Source organism: Macaca thibetana, chromosome 10, assembly GCF_024542745.1.
Source record: "Macaca thibetana thibetana isolate TM-01 chromosome 10, ASM2454274v1, whole genome shotgun sequence".
NCBI classification, from domain to species: Eukaryota; Metazoa; Chordata; class Mammalia; order Primates; family Cercopithecidae; genus Macaca; species Macaca thibetana.
The window spans coordinates 20,236,053-20,257,683 of NC_065587.1; the positions used below are offsets into that span (position 1 = coordinate 20,236,053).

Genomic DNA, 21,631 nt, shown 5'->3' on the forward strand with positions numbered 1-21,631 from the left:
TTTTGTATTTTTAGTACAGATGGGGTTTCACCGTGTTGGCCAGGCTGGTCCTGAACTCCTGACTTCAGGTGATCCGCCCCCCTCGGCCTCCCAAAGTGCTGGAATTACAGGCGTGAGCCACCACATCCTGCCAAACCCAAGCTTTTTGACTCGCAATCCAGTGCTCTCTGTGCCCACTACTGGGAGGGGTGATAGGGATGGCTTTGGCTGTGGCCTTGAGGGAATCACCTCAATGTCTAATGGTCCTGAATCTGGTGACAAATCAGCTCCCAGGTCACACACAACCCCAGTCACCTGTCCCCACAACCACCAGGGGCAGGCTTTAATCTGACGTGAGGCTCACTCATTAGCCAAGCATCCCACAAGGCCTAGAAATGAGGGTGGTACAGGGAGGTCCCTACTATGGCAGTGGGTGCCTGTTGGATGGGAAAGGGTCCTGAGTCACCAAGGAGGATTTGACCACAGCCATCCATCCCTCCATCCTGCCTGGCAAAGCCTGAGAGTGGAGGCCAGAGGTATCCAAGCTGCTCAGAGACTGGGCTGGGCCAGTGGCATCTCTGAGTCAGAGGGTGGGTGATGAGTGACTCAGCCCAGGCCCACTTCCCCTTCTGTAAGGCAGCCTGGGCGGAGCCTGGGGCCAGGAAACCCCACACCGGTCCTCCTAGGCCTTCTCTACCCCCCCCCAACCCCCTACCTCCCACCCCGCGGTGGGCTGGCCCTTAACTCAGCCCTGCCTAGCACTGGCTGGCACTGTGGTCCCTTACGAATTCTGGTTACTGAATCTGAATGATTCCTCCCTGAATCTCAGTCTCCCCAGACCACAGCCCCAGCCTGGTCTAGCTCCTGCTGCTCACACAAATGGGAGACATTTTGCAGATGGTTTCCAGAAAGGTTGGGTGACTACCCCAAGATAGAAGCAGAGCCAGTTGGTGCCGTCACCTCCTTCCTCACTCCTGGCCCTGCTCAGCGCTCCTCATTCAAACCCTCTCCAAGGGGATCATCAGTTCCATTTTGCAGATCTGGAAGCTGAGGCCTAGGGAGGGGAGGCTCTCAGTCAGGTGGGCAGAGCAGGATTAGGTCCCAGGTGTTCTCACTCCAGCCTGGGTCCTTATCCTCTTTAACAGGTGGTCTCCAGGAAAGGTAGCTGGGTGGGGAGAGTTAAGTGTTACAAGTGCCAAGGAAAGGCTCAGAGGTAAATAACAAAGCTGACACTGGCTGGTGGGTCAGGGAGCTCTGGGGGTTGGGACTCCTGTCTTAGGTTCCCTACATGGGAGCCCTGCTCTCCTGCACCCCTGCAAGCCTCCTGAGCACAGTCCCTTGTCAAGACCCTCATCAGCCCTTCTTTTTTTTTTTTTTTTCAAAGAGATACTGTCTTGCTCTGTCACCCAGGCTGGAGTGCAATAGCATGATCATAGTGCACTGCAGCCTCCAACGCCTGGCCTCAAGTGACTGGATTTTTCTTTTCTTTTTTCTTTTCTTTTTTTTTGAGACGGAGTTTCAGTCTTGTTGGCCAAGCTGGAGTGCAATGGCGTGATCTTGGCTCACTGCAACCTCCGTCTCCTGGGTTCCAGCATTTCTCTTGCCTCAGGCACATGCCAGCAGGCCCGGCTAATTTTTTGTATTTTCAGTACAGATGGGGTTTCACCATGTTGGCCAGGCTGGTCTCGAACCCCTGACGTCAGGTGATCTGCCCACCTTGGCCTCCCAAAGTGCTGGGATTACAGATGTGAACCATCGCGCCAGGCCTGGATTTCTCTTTTTTTTTTTTTTTTTGAGACGGAGTCTCACTGTGTCCCCCAGGCTGGAGTACAGTGGCGCAATCTCAGCTCACTGAGAGCTTCGCCTCCCGGGTTCACGCCATTCTCCTGCTTCAGCCTCCTGAGTAGCTGGGACTACAGGCGCCCACTACCGCGCCCGGCTAATTTTTTATATTTTTAGTAGAGACGGGGTTTCACCGTGGTGTCGATCCCCTGACCTTATGATCCGCCCGCCTCGGCCTCCCAAAGTGCTGGGATTACAGGCGTGAGCCACCGCGCCTGGCCTGGATTTCTCTTTTTAAAAAGAGTTGCGGGCGAGTTGCGGGCCGGGCGCGGTGGCTCAAGCCTGTAATCCCAGCACTTTGGGAGGCCGAGACGGGCGGATCACAAGGTCAGAAGATCGAGACCATCCTGGCTAACACGATGAAACCCCGTCTCTACTAAAAAATACAAAAACCTAGCCGGGCGAGGTGGCGGGCGCCTGTAGTCCCAGCTACTCAGAAGGCTGAGGCAGGAGAATGGCCTGAACCCGGGAGGCGGAGCTTGCAGTGAGCTGAGATCCGGCCACTGCACTCCAGGCTGGGCAACAAAGCAAGACTCTGTCTCAACAAAAAAAAAAATAAAATAAAATAAAAATAATAAAATAAAAAAAATAAAAAGAGTTGCATGTTTGGGTTTTCTCCTCCAGGCAAGGGTTTAAGCCATGAGAAGGGAGGAGGTTGTTGTAGGAATGGGGGACTGAACAGAGGGAACAGCATGTGCAAAGGCTTCATTGAGCAGGCCTGGTATCACAGGGAACCAAAAGAAGTCAGTGAGGCTGGAAGACAGAGCCCAGGGGAAGGGAGATGAGCTGGGTGAGGCTGCAGGTGCCACGTCCTGAGGGACTAGGGGTCTGGGGTAGGAAATTCTGACTTTGTCCCAGGAGCAGTGAGGAGCATCAGAATGTACATGTTTTAGTGAGATCCCTCTGGGTGAAGGGGGCTGTGTGTAAGATGGAGTAGAGGGGCCAGGGCAGAGCAAGGGGGAGGCCACTGCCACTGTCCAGAAGATGGGCAGTGGTGGCCTGGCCAGTGGAGGGATTTGAGGGAATGGCACTGGGCTCGGGGTGGGGGGCCAGACAGACCGCGATGGGTAAGGGTAAGGGAGGATGTCCTAGTTTCTGTGTGGGAAGGCTCCCAGTCTCCCTATATCCCCTCTGTACCCCCAACAAACGACACAGGCATACAAGCAAAAATAGTGTATTTGAGGATGGATGACCCAAAATTGGGGGACCCAGGGGTGAGGCCACAGCAGCTGCCTGCAGTTGGCATAGACTACCCCAACTCCCTAGGGGAGCCCAGCAGCCTAGAAGCCCCCCTGCTGGGCCTCCTAGCTGCCTCCCCTCCAAGAGGAAGGATTGTGTAACCGCCAAGAATCATCATCATCGTCATCGTTAACATGTTGAGGTCTTCAAAGTCTGGCCAGCAATTTTTGGCATCATAGTTGATATTAATCATAATGACTCTGACAAGCACAGGGACTGTGCCAGGCTTGGACGCACCATCCAGTGGTGAGCAGAGTCTGTGGCAGGGGTGAGGCAGGCAGGGATAGGAGGCAGGTCTCCCTGGGAGTCCCCATTCCAACCTCCAAGCCAGCCCTTCCAGAAAGCTCCCCCAACAGACGTCACTGCCTGTTCTCCAGTTTTTTTTTTGTTTTTTTGTTTTTTTTTGAGACAGGGTCTCGCTCTGTCTCGCAGGCTGGAGTGCAGTGGCATGCGATCTTGGCTCACTGCAGCCTTGATCTCCAGGGCTCAAGTGATCCTCCCACCTCAGCCTCCCATGTAGCTGGGACTATAGGCGCACGCCACCATGCCCAGCTAATTTTTGTATTTTTAGTAGAGACGAGGTTTTGCCATGTTAGCCAGGCCGGTCTCAAACTCCTGGTCTCAGATGACCCACCCATCTCGCCTCTGGAAGTGCTGGGATTATAGGCATGAGCCACCATGCCCAGCCCTGTTTTCCATTCTTCCTATGGCCATGGCTGAGGGTTGGATTCAGGCCAGGGCCATCCCAGGTGGCTCCTGAGATCCCCTAGGTCTCAAAGACCCTTGCTGGGCTGATCCCTCCGCCACAGCCCCCGACGGGCAGCCCAGGAGGCCACAAACTCGCAGTTGTGGTAAAGGAACATTCCTGAAAGAGTGAGTGCGATGCCCACGTAGCTGAGGGCACTGAGGCGGCTGCCAAACAAGAGCCGGGACAGGACGAGGTTGCCCACTACGGTGAGGTTGCCCAGGACGTGGACGGTGAGGGCAGAGGTGAGGGCCAGCAGGGAGAAGCTGGCCAGGTTATAGAGAACAGACAGGAGGCAGCTGAGCAGGATGCAGGCCCAGAGGCGAGAGTCACCAGCAGCGGGCGGTGGGGTGACGCCAGCCTCCAGCACCAGGGCTGCACCCGCCAGCAGGCAGAAGCTGGGCAGCGAGGTGGCGTAGAGCAGGGTCACCGCGTCCAGCCTGTCCTCCTGCAGCAGGGCACCTGCAACAGGACAACCACCATGAGCACCCAGAGGGACACAACCCCCTCCAGCCACCCCACTATGACCCCTATGGCCGATCCGCTAAGAAGTCTACCCGGACCCCTCAGGCAGGGCGAGTGGCTCCTGATCTGAAACGTGACAGTCAAGAGTTGGAGTCAGACCACCTGTGTTTGTGACCTGTGTTCACCCCTGACTAGCTGTGACCTGGGCTTATGAGAGGCGCTTAACCTCTGTAAGCCTGAGTTTCCTCCCCCGGAGAGTTGGGTAATAATCAAACCTAATCATGGGGTTGTTGTAAACATTTTAAAGGACAGCATACGTAAAGCTCTTAAATGGGAAATGCTCAGTAAATATAAAAAACTAAACTAAAATAAATAAGTCTGTTATCAGCCACTTCAAACCGCCTCCCACGAGCTGAAACAATGATCTGCTTGGGATATCTAAATGATCAATAAGTATGAAGACTAATGGCTGAAAAAAAATTACAAAGGCCGGGTGTGGTGGCTCATGCCTGTAATCCCAGCACTTTGGGAGGGCAGATCGCTTGAGTCCAGGAGTCTGAGACCCACCCGGGCAATGTGATAAAACCCCATCTCTACACAGTACAAAATATTAGCTGGGAGTGGTGGCACATGCCTGTAGTCCCAGCTACTCAGGAGGCTGAGGCAGGAGGATCTTGAGCTCAGGAGGTGGAGGTTGCAGTGAGCCAAGATCACATCATTGCACTCCAGCCTGGGCAACAGAGTGAGACCCTGTCTCAAAAAAAAACAAAAAATCGACCAGGTGCAGTGGCTTGTGCCTGTAATCCCAGCACTTTGAGAGGCTGAGGCAGGAGGATCACCTGAGCCCAGAGGAAGGCTATAGTGAGCTATGGTGATGCTACTGCAGTCTACTTCAGTGACCAGAGCAAGACCCTGTCTCTAAAATATAAAAATAAATCTTCAGGGGCTGCCCTGGCCCTGAAGGTCCTAGGTTCTTTTTTTTTTTTTTTTTTTTTTCCTGAGACAGAGTCTTGCTCTGTTGCCCAGGCTGGAGTGTGGTAGCATGATCTCGGCTTGCTGCAACCTCTGCCTCCCGGGTTCAAGTGATTCTCTTGCCTCAGCCTCCCAAGTAGCTGGGATCACAGGCACGCACCACCACACCTGGTTAATTTTTGTATCTTTAGTAGAGATGGGGTTTTGCCGTGTTGGCCAGGCTAGTCTTGAACTCCTGACCTCAGGTGATCCTCCCACCTCATCCTCCCAAAGTGCTGGGATTACAGGCGTGAGCCAGCGCACCTAGCCCAAGGTTCTTAACCCAGCTTCGAAGACTGCATCAACCGGCCCCAACCACCCGGGCCACAGCCCTTATTACTCCCACACTGCAGTTCCAGCCACCATGAAAGGGCAGGCCAGCAGAGGGTCCCAGCTCTGCCACTTACTAGCTACATGGGGGCCTTTGCATTAAAAAATAAGAATTTATAAAAGAAAATAATAAATTGGGTCAAAAGGGTGACCCATTCATTGCTTCATTCACTTATGACCACTGGAGTGACAAGGGAACAAAAGGTCATTGTGGGATCTTGGCTCTCACTCACTGTTTATAACTGATAATCAGCATTTTTTTTTTTTTTCCTGCTAATACTGGGGCTTGTCAAGATGAATCCAGGACTAAGAGGAAACCTTTTCACTTTGTAAGGGAAGAGAGGATCTTGCTGCTTTGCCTATGTCTGACTGTATATCTGTGTGTACCTGCGTGTACACGTGCCACCATCAGCCAATTCAAAAAGGGGTGCCCAGATGAAATGACATTATTATTATTATTATTATTATTATTAGAGACAGGGTCTGGTTCTGTTGCCCAGGCTGGAGTGTAGTGGCACGATGTCAGTTTACTACAACCTCTGCCTTCCGAGCTCAAGCGATCCTCCTGCCTCAGCCTCCCAAGTAGCTGGGGCTACAGGCATGCACCATCACCCCTCAAAATTTTTTGTAGAGATGGGGTTTCATCATCTGGTTCACCCAGGCTGGTCTCAAACTCCTAGACTCAAGCAATCTGCTCAGCCTGGCCTCCCAAAGTGCTGGGATTACAGGTGTGAATCATTGCGCCTGGCTGAAATGACATTATTTGCATGAGGGCAAGGATGGCATGGGGCCTTCGCCAAGTTAGTGGAGAGAGATGAGTAGTCGACACAGGTCCCCTCCCGGGCCTCTGCGAGCCTCTATGCATTTTCTGACACACACTTTCCAAAAAGCCACAGAGATGCTTACTCATAGGCTATGCTTAGAATAGGAAATGTTATTTCTCTCTCAATTTCATTCTGATGTTTTAGCTTTGTTCTCTAGGCAACAAACAGTCCCTCTGGCTGAAACGTTTCTAGAAATGAACAGATAATCAGAATGCCTCCTGCTCACAGGCTCGAAAGTTAACACTGTTATGAGCTGCCTGTGGCTTCCACATTAAACGTCCCATCACAGGAAGGCATGTGGGTTTCCAGGTGAACTTCACCTTTGGCAAATTTCACCCTCTGCAAGGCAGCCAGGCAGGAAGGTCCTAACCTTCCCACCCATCTCCTCGTACCCATTGTACATCCCACCCACTCCTCCACCTCCCCTTCCCGCAGCCCAGGGAAAGGGCGGCGAGTCGCTGTCAGAGGCGGCAACTGACTTCTACCTGGGGACCCCAAAGTGTCAGCCTGTTTGTCCTGCCTCATTGTCACTTCTCCTTCTAGTGGAACATGCCCAGGTTTCTGCCACAGGTAACAGCTGACCCTTCTCTAAACCCTGTCTGCTGCTTGGCTTGTCCCTTTTGCTCTTTCATGGGCGGTGTGACACTGTGTCTCTCTGCATACCTCAGTCTCCTTGTGAGTAGTGTGGTTCAGGTAGCAACATCTCCCTCACATGTGACGTGCTGAACACGGGGCCTGATGCCCTGTGTGATGCCCTTGATGCCAGCTCACCCCGGCAGCTGGCATGATCCCCACACCCTGCTCCTGCTGGCTGACACCCCGTGCCCTGGGACAGCCTGTTTCCCATTCCCAGATCACCCTTTCCTCCTCCATCAGTATGAAGAGCTGGGCATGGTGTGGGCACTTAGGGAGGCCCCAACAAATGTTTGCTCTCATGGTTACATTATTGTCATCCTCACTGCATGCCTCTTCCCCTAGGCAGCCTTCTCAGGGCTCCCCAGGAAGAAGCAACCGCTCCCCAACACCTGTGACCACCTTGACTCTAGAACTTCTCTTTTGTCATTGTGATCTCTATATCTGAGTGCATCTCCCCCATCACACACAGCCTGAGAGCTCAGAGGACAGGGGTTGAGTCCGCCTGCTCTGTGATGTGGGGCGGGGTGGGGGGGTCCAGCTAAGAGCAAGCTCAGCAGGCTGGCGCCCCACTTCCCACCCTTTCTGTGGGTAGGAAGACGGCACTCTCCTCGTGCAGGCCCCCTGGGCCTACAACTGGCCCAGGAAGGAGGGAAGCCGCTGGCCCTGCCGGCAGCTGTCTGGGCTCTCCTCTTTCTGGATACTTTTTTTTTTTTTTTTTTTTTGAGATAGAGTCTCGCTCTGTCACCCAGGCTGGAGTGCAGTATTTCGATCTCGAGCTCACTGCAAGCTCCGCCTCCCGGGTTCACGCCATTCTCCTGCCTCAGCCTCCTGAGTAGCTGGGACTACAGGCACCCGCCACCACACCTGGCTAATTTTTTGTATTTTTTAGTAGAGACGGGGTTTCACCATGTTAGCCAGGATGGTCTCGATCTCCTGACCTTGTGATCTGCCTCAGCCTCCCAAAGTGCTGGGATTACAGGCGTGACCCACTGTGCCTGACTTTTTTTTTTTTTTTTTTTTGAGATGGAGTCTCAGTCTGTCACACAGGCTAGAGTGCAGTGGTGTGATATCTCGGCTCACTGCAACCTCCACCTCCCCGGTTCAAGAGATTCTCCTACCTCAGCCTCCCGAGTAGCTGGGATTACAGGCATGCACCAGCATGCCCAGCTAATTTTGTTGTATTTTTAGTGGAGACGGGGTTTCACCATGCTGGCCAGGCTGGTCTCAAACTCCTGACCTCAAGTGATCTGCCTGCCTTGGCCTCCCAAAGTGCTGGGATTACAGGCGTGAGCCACCATGCCCAGCCTTCTTTCTGGATACTTGCCCTCTGCTCCCACAGACTCTGCTCTCAGGAATGGAGCTGGCATCAGCCACGTACACTTGAGTCTGAATCTGGCCCTGGTGCCTCTCCAGGAGCCTCTTGCTGTAGAAACCTCCTTTTGTTCAAAACCTATTTCAGGCCGGGTGTGGTGGCTCATGCCCGTAATCCCAGCACTTTAGGCTGAGGTGGGTAAATCACTTGAGTCTAGGAGTTGGAGACCAGCCTGGGCAACACGATGAAACCCCATTTCTACAAAAAATACAAAAATTAGCTTGGCATGGAGGTGCGCCTATAGTCCCAGCTACTTGGGAGGCTGAGGTGGGAGGATTGCCGGAAGCTGGGAAATTGAGGCTGCAGTGAGCCACTGTGCTCCAGCCTGGATGACAGAGCAAGACCCTCTCATAAACAAACAAATGAGCAAAAAAAAAAACCTATCTCAGGCCCTGGCTCAAGTCTGTTCCTCCCCATCTCTGCAGGGCTCCCATCTCTGTTAGTGGGGCCTCCAGCCCTCTAAACTCCCTCCTGAACCATGCAGCCCAACCATTCTATGAGATCGGCTCGCCTGTCAGAGCCATCAATAAATCTATCCATCTGGGCATGTTGGCTCACACCTGTAATTCCAGCACTTTGGGAGGCCCGGAGGGAAGATCATTTGAGGCCAAGGGTTCGAGACCGCCTGGGCAACATAGTGAGCCCCTGTTTCTACAAAAAAAAAAAAAAAAAAAAAAAAAAATTAGCCAGGTATGGTGGCATAAGTCTGTAGTCTTAGCTACTCAGGAGGCTGAGGCACAAGAATTGCTTGAACCCAGGAGGCAGAGGTTGCAGTGAGCCGAGATTGCGCCACTGCACTCCAGCCTGGGCGACAGAGATTGTCTCAAAAAAAAATAATAAAATAAAATTTAAAAATTATAATTTACAAAGTATGTACCCTCTGCCAGGCCCCGGGGCTAGGTTCCAGGAACACAGAGTTGCCCAAATCTGTCTGGCAGACAGCAGACATGTAACCAGGTGGCGATCATATATGGCATTTGGAGCCATGATGGGGTGAGCAGAGGGTGCTTCAGGAGCCTAGAGCAAGGACCCGACCTCCCCAGGGGTCAGGGAGTTAAGACTGGGGAGGGAGGGAAAGAAGGAACTGGCAGGAGTCAAGATGCAGCCCGATGCCAGGCACATGCCACTCCATGCCCAAGTGCCTGAGGCCTGGCCAGCCATAACCCCTCTTGAAGGTTGGGGCTGCCTGGGTCCCAGCGTGAGGAGCACTGACTGTTTCTCAGCAGGGGCAGCACAGGCCTTGAGGTTAGGACCTTCGCAGCACTGTGTCCTGCATGGGGGGGCCCATAGGTCAGGTTTCCCAGTGCAGACTCAAGCCCAGAGCTCATGCCTGTGCTCAGCCTCCAGCTATCATGTAACCTGAGGGCAAAAAATAGAACTGGGTTTTGGCCCTGCCTCGGGGCCAGGGAGGATAGAGACAGGGCCTCTGTGTCCCAGCTCTGAATATGCCAGGGCAGGGCTGAACTCTGACTTCAATCTTCCCTGCCTGCGGGCTGCCATCAACCCCAGCCCAGCATTCTTGGAGTGCCCACTTCCTTCTCCCAGGCCTGGGTCACAGGATCTCAGGGCAGGAAGGGAAGAGCAAGAGGCCCCTTGGACTCCATCAACTCCAACTCTCCTCCACTGACAGATGAGGAAAGTGAGGCCCAGATAAAATCCTGATCTGTCCAAGGTTGCCCAGCAAATATGAGCAAAGGTATGGTTGGAACCCAGACCTCCCCACTCTGAGTGGGCGCCCTGGCCTCCCCTATATCTCCTTGAGTTGAGGCAGAGAAAGGGTAGAGGCTGCGACTCAGATGCTCCTCAGTAGGAAAGGCGGGAAGCCAGCCCTCAGGCAGAATGATCTAGCTGGTCTGGGCCTGGAACCTCTACCCTAAACTGCCCAGAGCCCTGCTGCAGTCACACAGACCATGCTTCACGTCATTAGGGACCCTGTGACCTCTGTGTAAATCATGAACTTCTTTCTTTCTTTGTTCTTTGTTCTTTTTTTTTTTTTGAGACGGAGTCCCCCTCTGTCCCTAGGCTGGAGTGCAGTGGTGTGATCTCGGCTCACTGCAACCTCTGCCTCCTGGGTTCAAGTGATTCTCCTGCCTCAGCTTCCCAAGTAGCAGGGATTAGAGGCACGCACTGCCACGCCCAGCTAATTTTTGTATTTTTAGTAGAGATAGGGTTTCACCACATTGGCCAGGATGGTCTTGATCTCCTGACTTCATGATCTTCCCACCTCGGCCTCCCAAAGTGCTGGGATTACAGGTGTGCGCCACTGCGCTGGGCCGAACTTCTTTCTTTTTTTTTGAGACAGAGTCTCGTTCTGTCACCCAGGCTGGAGTGCAGTGGCATGATCTGGCTCACTGCAACCTCCTTCTCCCGAGTTCAAGCAATTCTTATGCCTCAGCCTCCCCAGTACTTGGGATTACAGGTGCACGCCACCAGGCCCAGCTGGTTTTTTTTTTGTTTTTTGTTTTTTTTTAGACAAAGTTTCGCTCTTGTTACCCAGGCTGGAGTGCAATAGCGTGATCTCGGCTCACTGCAACTTCTGCCTCCTGGGTTCAAGTGATTCTCTCGCCTCAGCCTCCTGAGTAGCTGGGATTACAGGCACCCACAATCATGCTCAGCTAATTTTTGTATTTTCAGTAGAGACTGGGTTTTCCCATGTTGGCCAGGCTGGTCTCAAACTCCTGACCTCAGGTGATCCACCAGCCTTGGCCTCCCAAAGTGCTGGGATTACAGCTGTGAGCCACCACGCCCAGCCCAGTTTTTTTTTTTTTGAGATGGAGTCTCACTCGTCATCTAGGCTGGAGTGCAGTAGGGTGATCTTGGCTCCCTGCAACCTCTGCCGCCCGGGTTCAAGCTATTCTCCTGCCTCAGCCTCCCAAGTAGCTGGGATTACAGGCGCCTGCCATGGCACCCGGTTAATTTTTTTGTATTTTTAGTAGAGATGGGGTTTCACCATCTTGGTCAGGCTGTTCTTGAACTCCTGACCTCATGATCCACCCATCTCAGCCTCCCAAAGTGCTGGAATTACAGGCGTGAGCCACCGCACCTGGCCCCAATTTTTGTATTTTTAATAAATACAGGGTTTCACCATGTTGGCCAGGCTGGTCTTGAGCTCCTGGCCTCAAGAGTCCTCCCGCCTCAGCCTCCCAAAGTGCTGGGATTACAGGCATGAGACACCATGCCCGGCCTGTCAAATCATGAACTTCTCTGGGTCTTAGTCCCATCATCTGTAAAATGGGGATAATGTTGGTGGTTGCCATGAGAACTCAAGGTCAACACCCAGCACCAAGCCTGTCACACTGTAGCTCCCAGTAAACATCAGCCCTCCCCAGACTTAGGCCTGAACCCTGACCTTCCAAATCCCAGCTCAAGGCTTTACCTCCTTTTCTCTCCCTGGCCCATGCTTTCTGGCTCTCCTCTGGGTCTAAAGCCTTAGGCCACATCTCTTGGAAGGATGGAGTCCTCCTATCTGGGTTCAGATCTTGCCTCTGTTGCTCACTGGCCACATGGCCCAGAGCAAGCCTCTTCATCTATCAAATGGGAACAAAACAGTGAGATAAAGGGCTAGTCAAAGCATAGATCACTGGCTATCACTAAATACCGGTTTGTAATTCCAGAACTTCAGGAGGCTGAGGTAGGAGGATCACTGAGGCCAGGAGTTCAAGACCCACCTGGGCAACATAGCAAGACCCTGTGTATACAAAAAAAAAAAAAAAAAAAGCTGTGCAGTGACTCACTCACTAATCCTAGCACCTTGGGAGGTCAGGAGTTCAAGACCACCCTGGCCAACATGGTAAAACGCCTTCTCTAATAAAAATACAAAAATTATCTTAGCATGGTGGTGGACACCTGTAGTCCCACTTACTTGGGAGGTGGGGAAGAATCGCTTGAACTCGGGATGCAGAGGCTGTAGTGAGCTGAGATCTCACCACTGCACTCCAGCCTGGGCGACAGAGCCAGACCCTGTCTAAATAAGTAAATAAACAAATAAACATGAGTTGGGCCTCCAGAGCCTGAGTTTGGGGCCTGGAACTCACTGAGCTGTTGGCCCTCTCTGAGCCTCAGTTCTGCTTCCTCCACAGCCATGAACCTCAGTTTCCTCATCTGTAAAATGGGACAACAGTCATACCCCTCACAGGGCCATCCAGGCCACACACCCACCCGGATCCCCACCTTCTCAGTTGGCCACCCAGGCACTTACTTTGCTGAACCGACTTGAGTCCTCGGAGGCAGGTGGCTGCCAGCAGGAAGCCACAGCCAGTGGGGGGTGTCCGGAACTCTCCAGCCAGGCTGCAGGCGGCCCCCAGGCAGAGCGGACCCATGGCCGCCAACTGCAGCGGGTGGTGGCGGCGGCCCAGCAGCAGTGCCGACAGGGCCAGGGTGAACAGAGGCGTCGTGGTAGTGACTAGTTGTGCCAGGTCCAAGGGCACAGCCCTTAGGCCCACGTTGCCACAGGCCATGGAAGTGCCGAAGGTGAGGCTGAGCAGTAGGACTCGGCAGCGAGTGCCGCCTGGCATGGGGCGCCGTGCCCCCCGGTGGCATGCCAGGGCTGCCACCAGCATGTGCAGCGCGGACAGCAGCAGGGGCCGCCCAAAGCCGTGCACTGTGAAGATCCACTTGTTGAGGCTTGACATGCTGGCTCCGGCCAGCAGCCACACCAGTGCTGCCATGGCCACCCGGGCCCGGCCAGGCTGCCGGAGGGCCTGAGGGCTGCCAGGGGGCCACTCGGGGGGCCCAGCCACCCGAGCACCACCAGCTGCTGCTGCTACTTCGGTTGAGGTCATCCTGCCATCATGGTGCTCCGGTGGGCAGCGGCACATCCGCACCAGTGGGGCTAGGGCAGGAGGTAGGCTCCCCAGTGACCACCTCTGGGCCACCAGAGATCTCCGCTTGGGGCCAGGCTAGATCCTGGTTCCTCCGACCCCGTGTCCCGTTTCAGACAGGTGAGAACACTGCTTACTTGTGCCAGGCCTGTGCCAGCGATGTCTAGGAGCTAAGCTGTATTTCCAACTCAGGGTAGAGCCAAGGTCGCGACTGCTAGGATGCCAGGGTCTCCGATGCTCAAGCGTGGGCTCCAGGCACCTCTGCCGTGCCAGGTGGTCTCCACTCGCCTCCTCGCCTAGTGCCCACGCTATGCTTTTAGATGAAATCCTCGTTCCTTTTTTCTCTTCGGTCCCCAGGTCATTAGGGTGCGCGCAGATCCAGACCCTGGGAACTCCTGCGTGCTCTGGCCGTGACCAGGTCTGGCAGGGGGGCGATCCGGGCTCCGCGCCTGGTGGTGCCCGGCCTGGGGGGTCGCGGGCTCGCTGTCTCCCACACTGCCCGGGCAGTGAGCTGACACCACGGCCCGTGCTCCGGCCGGTGCCTGGCGGCGAGCTAGGCGCGGTTCCAGCAGGGCCTGCGCTCCAACTCCTGCTCTTGGAGGCTTTGCGGCTCTGGCTGCGGCTGTGACTCCGGCTGTGGCTCCTGCTGCGACTCACGCCCGGCTCCAGCTCAGGCCCGGCACGGCGGGCGTGGTGGTGCGCCCTTGGCTCCGCCTCTGCCTCTGCCTCCTCCTCCGCCGCCGCCGCCGCCCGCTCCCTACACGGAAAATTGGGCTGAGCACCCCCGCCAGGCCCCGCCCCAGGCCAGGTCCCGCTCCCGGAGCCGGGAGGGAGGTCTCGCCCCGCCCCAACACCTCCCGCTCACAGCCCCTCCCCCATTGGCCTGGCATTTCCCCCATCAGCCCTCCTCTGCCCCGGGCCTGTGCATCTGCCCAGTAGAGCCCCACCCCGAGCTGGCGTGGTCAGTCTCTCTTCGCCAGCAGGTCTCTTCCCACCCAGCGCCAAGGCGAGCCCCCCATGGAGATCAATGCGCATTGCTGGAGACACTGGGGTATCCCGCACAGCCGCCCAGGCTATCTTCAAGAAGCAGGGTAGTGAGGAGGGGCCTACAGGCCCCATCCCAGGACCAGTCTCGCGCCCACCTGATCTCTGGCCACAATTATCGTAGAACCTCAGCATCCAGCAGTGCTGGATTACAGAGTCCCTTAAGGCACCTCCACCGCCCCTCCATAGCCCCAGCATCCTCCCCAGCCTCCCAGTCCAGGGCGGCGCCACCTGGGGACCCTCAGAGGGAAGCTGAATCACCAGGCAGGGCTACCCGCAGCTGCGGAAGTAGGTACCGCCGGCCGGCATCCTTCCCCGGCCAGCAGCCTCTGTCCCGTCCCCTGAGCACTCGGAGCTGACTCATAGCAGAACTTCCTGGGGTCCACCCTGTGCCCTAGCCCCGGCAAGACAGAGCCCTGGTCTGGAAGGCAGAGCAGTTGCCACTGAGCCCTTGCCCCTGTCTCGGTTTTCCCACGGGAACGACAGACGCTCTCTGAGCTCAGGACTGGGTAAATGGCGTGCCTTAGGGCAGAACAGGTCCATCCAGATTCCAGGCCAGGCCTGGCCCTGGCCCCTCTGAGCTCTGAAGTCCAGGGGCACGAGGACCAAGGCCCAGCCATGTGCCCAATACCAGATGTGAGCCTCTTTCCTGTTGTCGGGCTTCCTTCCCTAGGCTTCTGCCCAAGGGGACCCAGCTCACCCCTTGCCTGTTGTCTAACCAGCAAATCCTTGATTACAGCAACCTGTCTGGAGACACAAGCTCTCAAAGGGGGACCGCTGAGCCCAGCCCGCTGCGCCCTCTGGTGGCCAGGCGCGGAATATGGTCCTCAATCCCCATCCCAATCACCGGACGCGGGTTTAAAACCTCCAGCCTCACAGGAGGCCTGCTGAATCACACGCTCTCTGTCACGGGTGGGCCCGGGAATTTACATGGTCACATTTGCCTCTGTAAGTCCGACGCCTGCTGGAGCCTGCAAATCTCTGCTGAATAACCTAAGCTACAGGGCAGGGGGTGCAGATAGGGAAATTTCCAGGACTAAAAAATGGGGGCGTTTAGAGTTTCTCCAGAAAGGGTTGTGGGAAGGAAACTAAGCCAGCCAAAGCAGGCGGCCCCTCTCCACACCCCCTTGCCATTTCCTGAGGAGGAGAAATCTGGGACCCCTAAGGGTTATAATTATCTTTGAGATTTTGTCAGATTTGTTTGTTTGTTTGTTTTCCAAGACCAAGACCGAGTTTCGCTCTTGTTGCCCAGGCTGGGGTACAATGGCGCCATCTCGGCTCACTGCGACCTCCGCCTCCCGGGTTCAGGTGATTCTCCTACCTCAGTCTCCCTAGTAGCTGGGATTACAGGCGTGCACCACCACACCCAGCTAATTTTTGTATTTTTAGTAGAGACAGGGTTTCACCATGTTGGTCAGGCTGGTCTCAAACTCCTGATATCAGGTGATTCACCCGCCCTGGCCTCCCAAAGTGGTGGGATTACAGGGGGAAACCACCACACCCGGCCTGGATTTTGTCAGTTTTCTAGTAAGTTTCCATTAATAAAAAACAACAGGCTGGGTACAGTGGCTCATGCCTATAGTCCCAGCATGTTGAGAGGCTGAGGCATGAGGATCACTTGAGCTCAGGAGTTGGAGACCAGCCTTGGGCAACATCAGGAGTTGGAGACCAGCCTTGGGCAACACGGCAAAGCCTTGTGTTTACAGAAAATACAAAAATGAGCCCGGAGGCTGGCCGAAGTGGCTCACGCCTATAATCCCAGCACTTTCGGAGGCTGAGGCTGGCAGATCACTTAAGGTCAGGAGTTGGAGACAGCCTGACCAACATGGTGAAACCCCGTCTCTACTAAAAATACAAAAATTAGCCGGGTGTGGTGGGGGGTGCCTGTAGTCCCAGCTACTCAGGTGACTGAGGCAGGGGAATCGCTTGAACTTGGGAGGCAGAGGCTACAGTGAGCCGAAATCACACCACTGCACTCCAGCCTGGACGAAAGAGCGAGATTCCATCTCAAAAACAAACAAACAAACAAACATGAGCTAGGCTTGGTGGTGTGTCTGCCTGTAGTCCTAGCTACTCAGGGACTTGGGAGCCCAGGAAATGGAGGCTGCAGTGAGCTGAGATTGCACCACTGCACTCCAGCCTGGGTGACAAAGACCCTGTCTCAAAAACATTTTTAAAATTTAATTTAAAAATAATAAGAAAGAAAAAACCAACAACAATAATACATATATATATATATATATTTTTTTTTTTTTTTTGAGATGGAGTTTCGCTCTTGTCACCCCGGCTGGAGTGCAGTGGCACAATCTTAGCTTACTGCAACCTCTTCCCCTGCCTGCTGGGGTTCAAGTAATTGTCCTGCCTCAGCCTCCCAAGTACCTGGGATCATAGGCGTGTTCCATCATGCCTGGCTAATTTTTGTATTTTTACTAGAGATGGGGTTTCATCATGTTGGCCAGGCTGGTCTCGAACTCCTGACCTCAGGTGATCCTCCCGCCTCGGTCTCCCAAAGTGCTGGGATTACAGGCATGAGCCACCTCGTCCAGCAACAATAATAATAATTATATATATATATTAATTTTATTTTAGATAAAGAGTTTCACTCTGTCACCCAAGCTGGAATACAAAGGCATAATCTTGGCTCACTGCAACCTCCAACTCCCAGGTTCAATCAATTCTTCTGTCTCAGCCTCCCAAGTAGCTGGAACTACAGGTGCCCACCACCACGTACAGCTAATTTTTGTATTTTTAATAGAGATGGGGTTTTGCCATGTTGGCCCGGCTGGTCTCAAACTCCCGACCTCAAGTGATCCCCGGCCTCAGCCTCCCAAAGTGCTCAGATTCCAGGCATGAACCACCGCACCTGGCCAACAATAATGATTTTATGAAACAAAAACACCTTGTACCTTCTTAGAGCTGAGCTGATGGGGAGTGGTTGGCGGTGAAAATCTGTCTCCAAGACCACCATGAAGTGGCTCCCACCTGCCCTGCCTGGTGATGGGTGGCTCTGAGGACAATGGATTAAGCAAGCGAGGCCTGGACAGGCCTTGGTGGAATGGAGAGGACTGCACACTTTGGGGTGAAGGGAGTCTGAGGGCAGAGCCCAAAGCAGGTGGCCCCGCAGCACCATCCTCCATGGGAGCCCAGAAGGGCCAGGGCACATGGGAGGGGGAGGGGCCTGTGGCTTCCTTGGGCCCAGTCTCAGGGGGCAGGGAGGTGGCATGGTACAACGACAAGTGTCGGCACTGGGGTCCAAGTTAGGGAATCTCAGCTCTGCCACCCACAGACACCACCTGCGGCCAGGGCGGAGGGCTTCATCCCATCCACTCCTTACTGTTCCTCCTCGAGGCAGGCGCTGTGTTATTCCAGTTGCAGATGAGAGGGCTTGGGGAGCTGCAGGAAGCAAGGTGCCAGGGGCATGCAGTTTGAGTGGCGGCAGGAGGTTTGGACCTGGTCTCTGTGTGGCTCTAGGGCCTCAGCTTATTTTTTTGACATGGAGTCTCACTCTGTCACCCAGGCTGGAGTGCAGTGGCACAGTCTCGGCTCACTGCAATCTCTGCTGCCTGGATTCAAGCAATTCTCCTGCCTCAGCCTCCCGAGCATCTGGGACTACAGGGGCCTGCCACCACGCCCAGCTATTTTTTGTAGTTTAGTAGAGACAGGGTTTCACCATCTTGGCCAGGCTGACCTCATGATTCACCCACCTCAGCCTCCCAAACCTTTTTTTTTTTTGAGACAGGGTCTTGCCCTTTCCCCCAGGGTTGGAGTACAGTGCAGTGGTGTGATCATAGCTCACTGCAGCCTCCAGTTCTTGGGCTCAAGTGATCCTCTTGCCTCAGCCTCTCAAGTTGCTAGGATTACAGGCAGGTGCCACTACTCCTGGCTACTTTAGACCTCAGCTTTTAACCTGCCTTGACCAACAGCCAGCAGGGCTCTCAAGAGGATATTCCCATGTGGAAGAATGGGGGCTAGGGCACTCAACTCCATTCATGGAGAGTGGCAGGGGCTCCTTTGCATTCCTTGGGGTCCACCCAAAAGCCCAGAGTAGTCTGCCCTTGCCCACAGGCTCCCCAAATCCCTCAAATCTGAATGTGCCCTTTGGAGGCCCAGGCTCCAAAGGCTGCTTCTGTGGGAAGCAGGTGATGGAAAGAGGCTTTAGGGGATGGGGAGGTGGGGGCAGAGAATCGATTTCTGGCAACCATGCTGCAAGGCTGTGGGATGGGCCTCTCCTCTTGTCGATGCATGTGCCTAGGCAGATCACTCCTGGGGCCTCAATTTCCCCATGTGTGATCTATCATGGGATCGCATGCTATGTAAACCAAAGCACCATCCCACAGCTGTGTTAGGAAACAGGCTTAGTGAGCGGAAGGGGCTTGTCTGGAGCCATCAGAGATCTAAATACAGGCTGACGTAGACCTGCCTCCCAGTCCCAGATGGAGGGCCTCTGTTGGTCAGACTCTTACCCTGTTATGCGGCCATGCACCCAACATGACTGTCCCTTCACCCACACTGTTTCTCGGGATTCCTGCCAATTGTGCCAGACTAGACATCTGACCCAGTGTCTCAGAGACTCAGTGGCGTGGGACACAAGCTGAGAAAGTAAGAGGGAGCTTGAACTGGAAGGGAGACAAGTCTCTGCCAGGACCATGCCCAGAAGCAGCTGACTGGTGGGAAGGAGGCAGAGAAGGCCTGAGGGCAGGGGAGGTGAAGGAGCTCTGAGCTCCAGCTTCCATTTCACTACCTCCCTTAACTGCCCCTGAGTTTGACGGGCTGGGTCTTTTCAGCAAATATCCTTTTTGTTTTTTGTTTTTGGAGTCTCACTCTGTTGCCCAGGCTGGAGTATAGTGGTGTGATCTGGGCTCACGGCAACCTCCACCTCCGGGGTTCAAGTGATTCTCCTGCCTCAGCCTCCTGAGTAGCTGAGATTACGGGCATCTGCCACCACACCCAACTAAATTTTGTATTTTTAGTGGAGACAGGATTTTACCATGTTGGCCTTAAACTCCTGACCTCAAGTGATCCGCCTGCCTCTGCCTCCCAAAGTGCTGGGATTACAGGTGTGAGCCACTGTGCCTGGCTTAGCAAATATCTTTTCATTTGAGCAGGATTCAGCAGCTTCCTGCTCCTCAGGGCCAAACACACCCCAACCGTCCCTCCTGGAGGGAGGATCAAACCCAGCTCATGAGCCCCTCAGAGCCCAGTGCAGAGCGGCCCCCTGTAGTTCCCCTTCACTTTCTCTCTAGCCTGGCCTGAGACCTGCCACAACCAGTCTCCCCAACATGGGAGGGGCCTGTGGCTTCCTCAGGCCCAGTCTCAGGGGGCAGGGAGGTGGCATGGTACAACAGCAAGTGTTGGCACTGGGGCGCAAGGTGGGGGAATCTCAGCTCTGCCACCCACAGGCTGTGCGACCGATGGCAAGCTGCCAGCCCCTGAATCTCTGTGCCTCTGCTTCAGGACTGTTAAGGGAGAGTCAGTCATAGGACAAGTCAGTCCTGAATCCTCCCTGAAGTGCTCTCACCATGATTAAGGATGGGCAAGTGAACAAGCAGAGGTTTGGGGTTCTGGGCATAGACATTTCACCTTAAAAATGAGACCGATTGCCGGGCGCGGTGGCTCAAGCCTGTAATCCCAGCACTTTGGGAGGCCGAGACGGGCGGATCACGAGGTCAGGAGATCGAGACCATCCTGGCCATCCTGGCTAACGCGGTGAAACCCCGTCTCTACTAAAAATACAAAAAATTAGCCGGGCACTGTAGTCCCAACTTCGGGAGGCTGAGGCGAGGAGAATGGCGTGATCAGTGAGCTGAGAGCCATTGTCCAGCCAGGCGGCAGATAAAGACTCCGTCTCAAAAAAAAAAAAAAAAAAAAAAAAAAAAAAAAAAAAAAAATGAGACCGATTGGCGCCTGTAATCCCAGCACTTTGGGAGGCCGAGGCGGGCTGATCATGAGGTCAGGAGATAAAGACCACCCTGGTTAACACAGTGAAACCCTGTCTCTACTAAAACTACAAAAAAAATTAGCTGAGTCGCTGGGCGCGGTGGCTCACGCCTGTAATCCCAGCACTTTGGGAGGCCGAGGTGGGCGGATCACAAGGTCAGGAGATCGAGACCACGGTGAAACCCCGTCTCTACTAAAAATACAAAAAATTAGCCGGGCGCGGTTGTGGGCGCCTGTAGTCCCAGTTACTCGGGAGGCTGAGGCAGGAGAATGGCGTGAACCCGGGAGGCGGAGCTTGCAGTGAGCCGAGATCGCGCCACTGCGCTCCAGCCTGGGCGACAGAGCGAGACTCCGTCTCAAAAAAAAAAAAAAAAAAAAATTAGCTGAGCGTTGTGGCGGGAGCCTGTAGTCTCAGCTACTCGGGAGGCTGAGGCAGGAGAATGGTGTGAACCCGGGAGGTGGAGCTTGTAGTGAGCCGAGATTGCGCCACTGCGCTCCAGCCTGGGCGACAGAGTGAGACTCCATCTCAAAAAAAAAAAAAAAAAAAAAAAGGCGGGGGGACTGATTTTGCATTTGGCTTCCTGGTACACCTAAGTTTTTTTCAATATAAAATAATGGTTTTTTTTTTTTTCTTTCTTTTCTGAGATGGAGTCTCACTCTGTTGTCCAGGCTGGAGTGCAGTAGCGCAATCTTGGCTCACTGCAACCTCCACCTCCTGGGTTCAAGCAATTCTCGTGCCTCAGCCTCCTGAATAACTGGGATTACAGGTGCACCTCCACCACGCCTGAGCTAATTTTTGTATTTTTAGTAGAGACGGTGTTTCACCATGTTGGCCAGGCTGGTCTTGGCCTCCTGACCTCAGGTGATCCTCATCCTCCCAAAATGCTAGGATTACAGATGTGAGCCACAGCACCTGACCCAATGTAAAGAAATATTTTAAATTGCCTACTTCCCCTATCTTCCCAGACCCTAAGTATTTGAAGATGGTGCTCTAGGAGGTTTGATTTGCGGCTTCAAGGACTCCAAGTGTGTCACTATCTCTTCCCAGGCACGTGGACCCAGACCTCATGGGCTGTTCATCAGAGGGTCCCTCTCTGAGGACAGGACCTCTTCCTAGCCTTGGTGGGGTGCAGCATAGGGGGTGCCTGCCTGGGCTGAACCCCACCTTCAAGAGGGCAGCCCAGAGCCCCTAAGCCCCTGACCAATGAGAGGCAAGATCCCCGCGTCGTGGTTGCCAAGGCCTGGGGTGGTGCCCTAATGGTGCCTTGGGGAAGAGCAGGGAGTGAGACCCTAGCTTCGGGGTCCCAAGGCTCCAGTTGAGTTGGGGTTCTGCCATACGATTATAGCCATCATCGAAGCCTCTTATTTTCAGTATTTTAGTGGAGGA

At 54.4% G+C, this 21,631-nt stretch overlaps 2 protein-coding genes across 2 annotated transcripts in view; one reads left to right on the top strand and one right to left on the bottom strand.

Annotated features, from left to right (window-relative positions):
* PES1 (pescadillo ribosomal biogenesis factor 1) overlaps positions 1–21,631 on the top strand; it is a 270,761-nt gene that overhangs the window by 187,122 nt on the left and 62,008 nt on the right. The gene's annotated exons all lie outside the window — the stretch shown is intronic.
* Positions 2,853–14,005, bottom strand: SLC35E4 (solute carrier family 35 member E4). The gene is made up of 2 exons (XM_050806757.1): positions 12,642–14,005; positions 2,853–4,267 (listed from the first exon to the last, which is right to left on the bottom strand). Exons 1-2 carry the CDS (start codon positions 13,258–13,260, stop codon positions 3,834–3,836), a joined length of 1,053 nt encoding a protein of 350 aa, XP_050662714.1. The 5' UTR covers positions 13,261–14,005; the 3' UTR covers positions 2,853–3,833.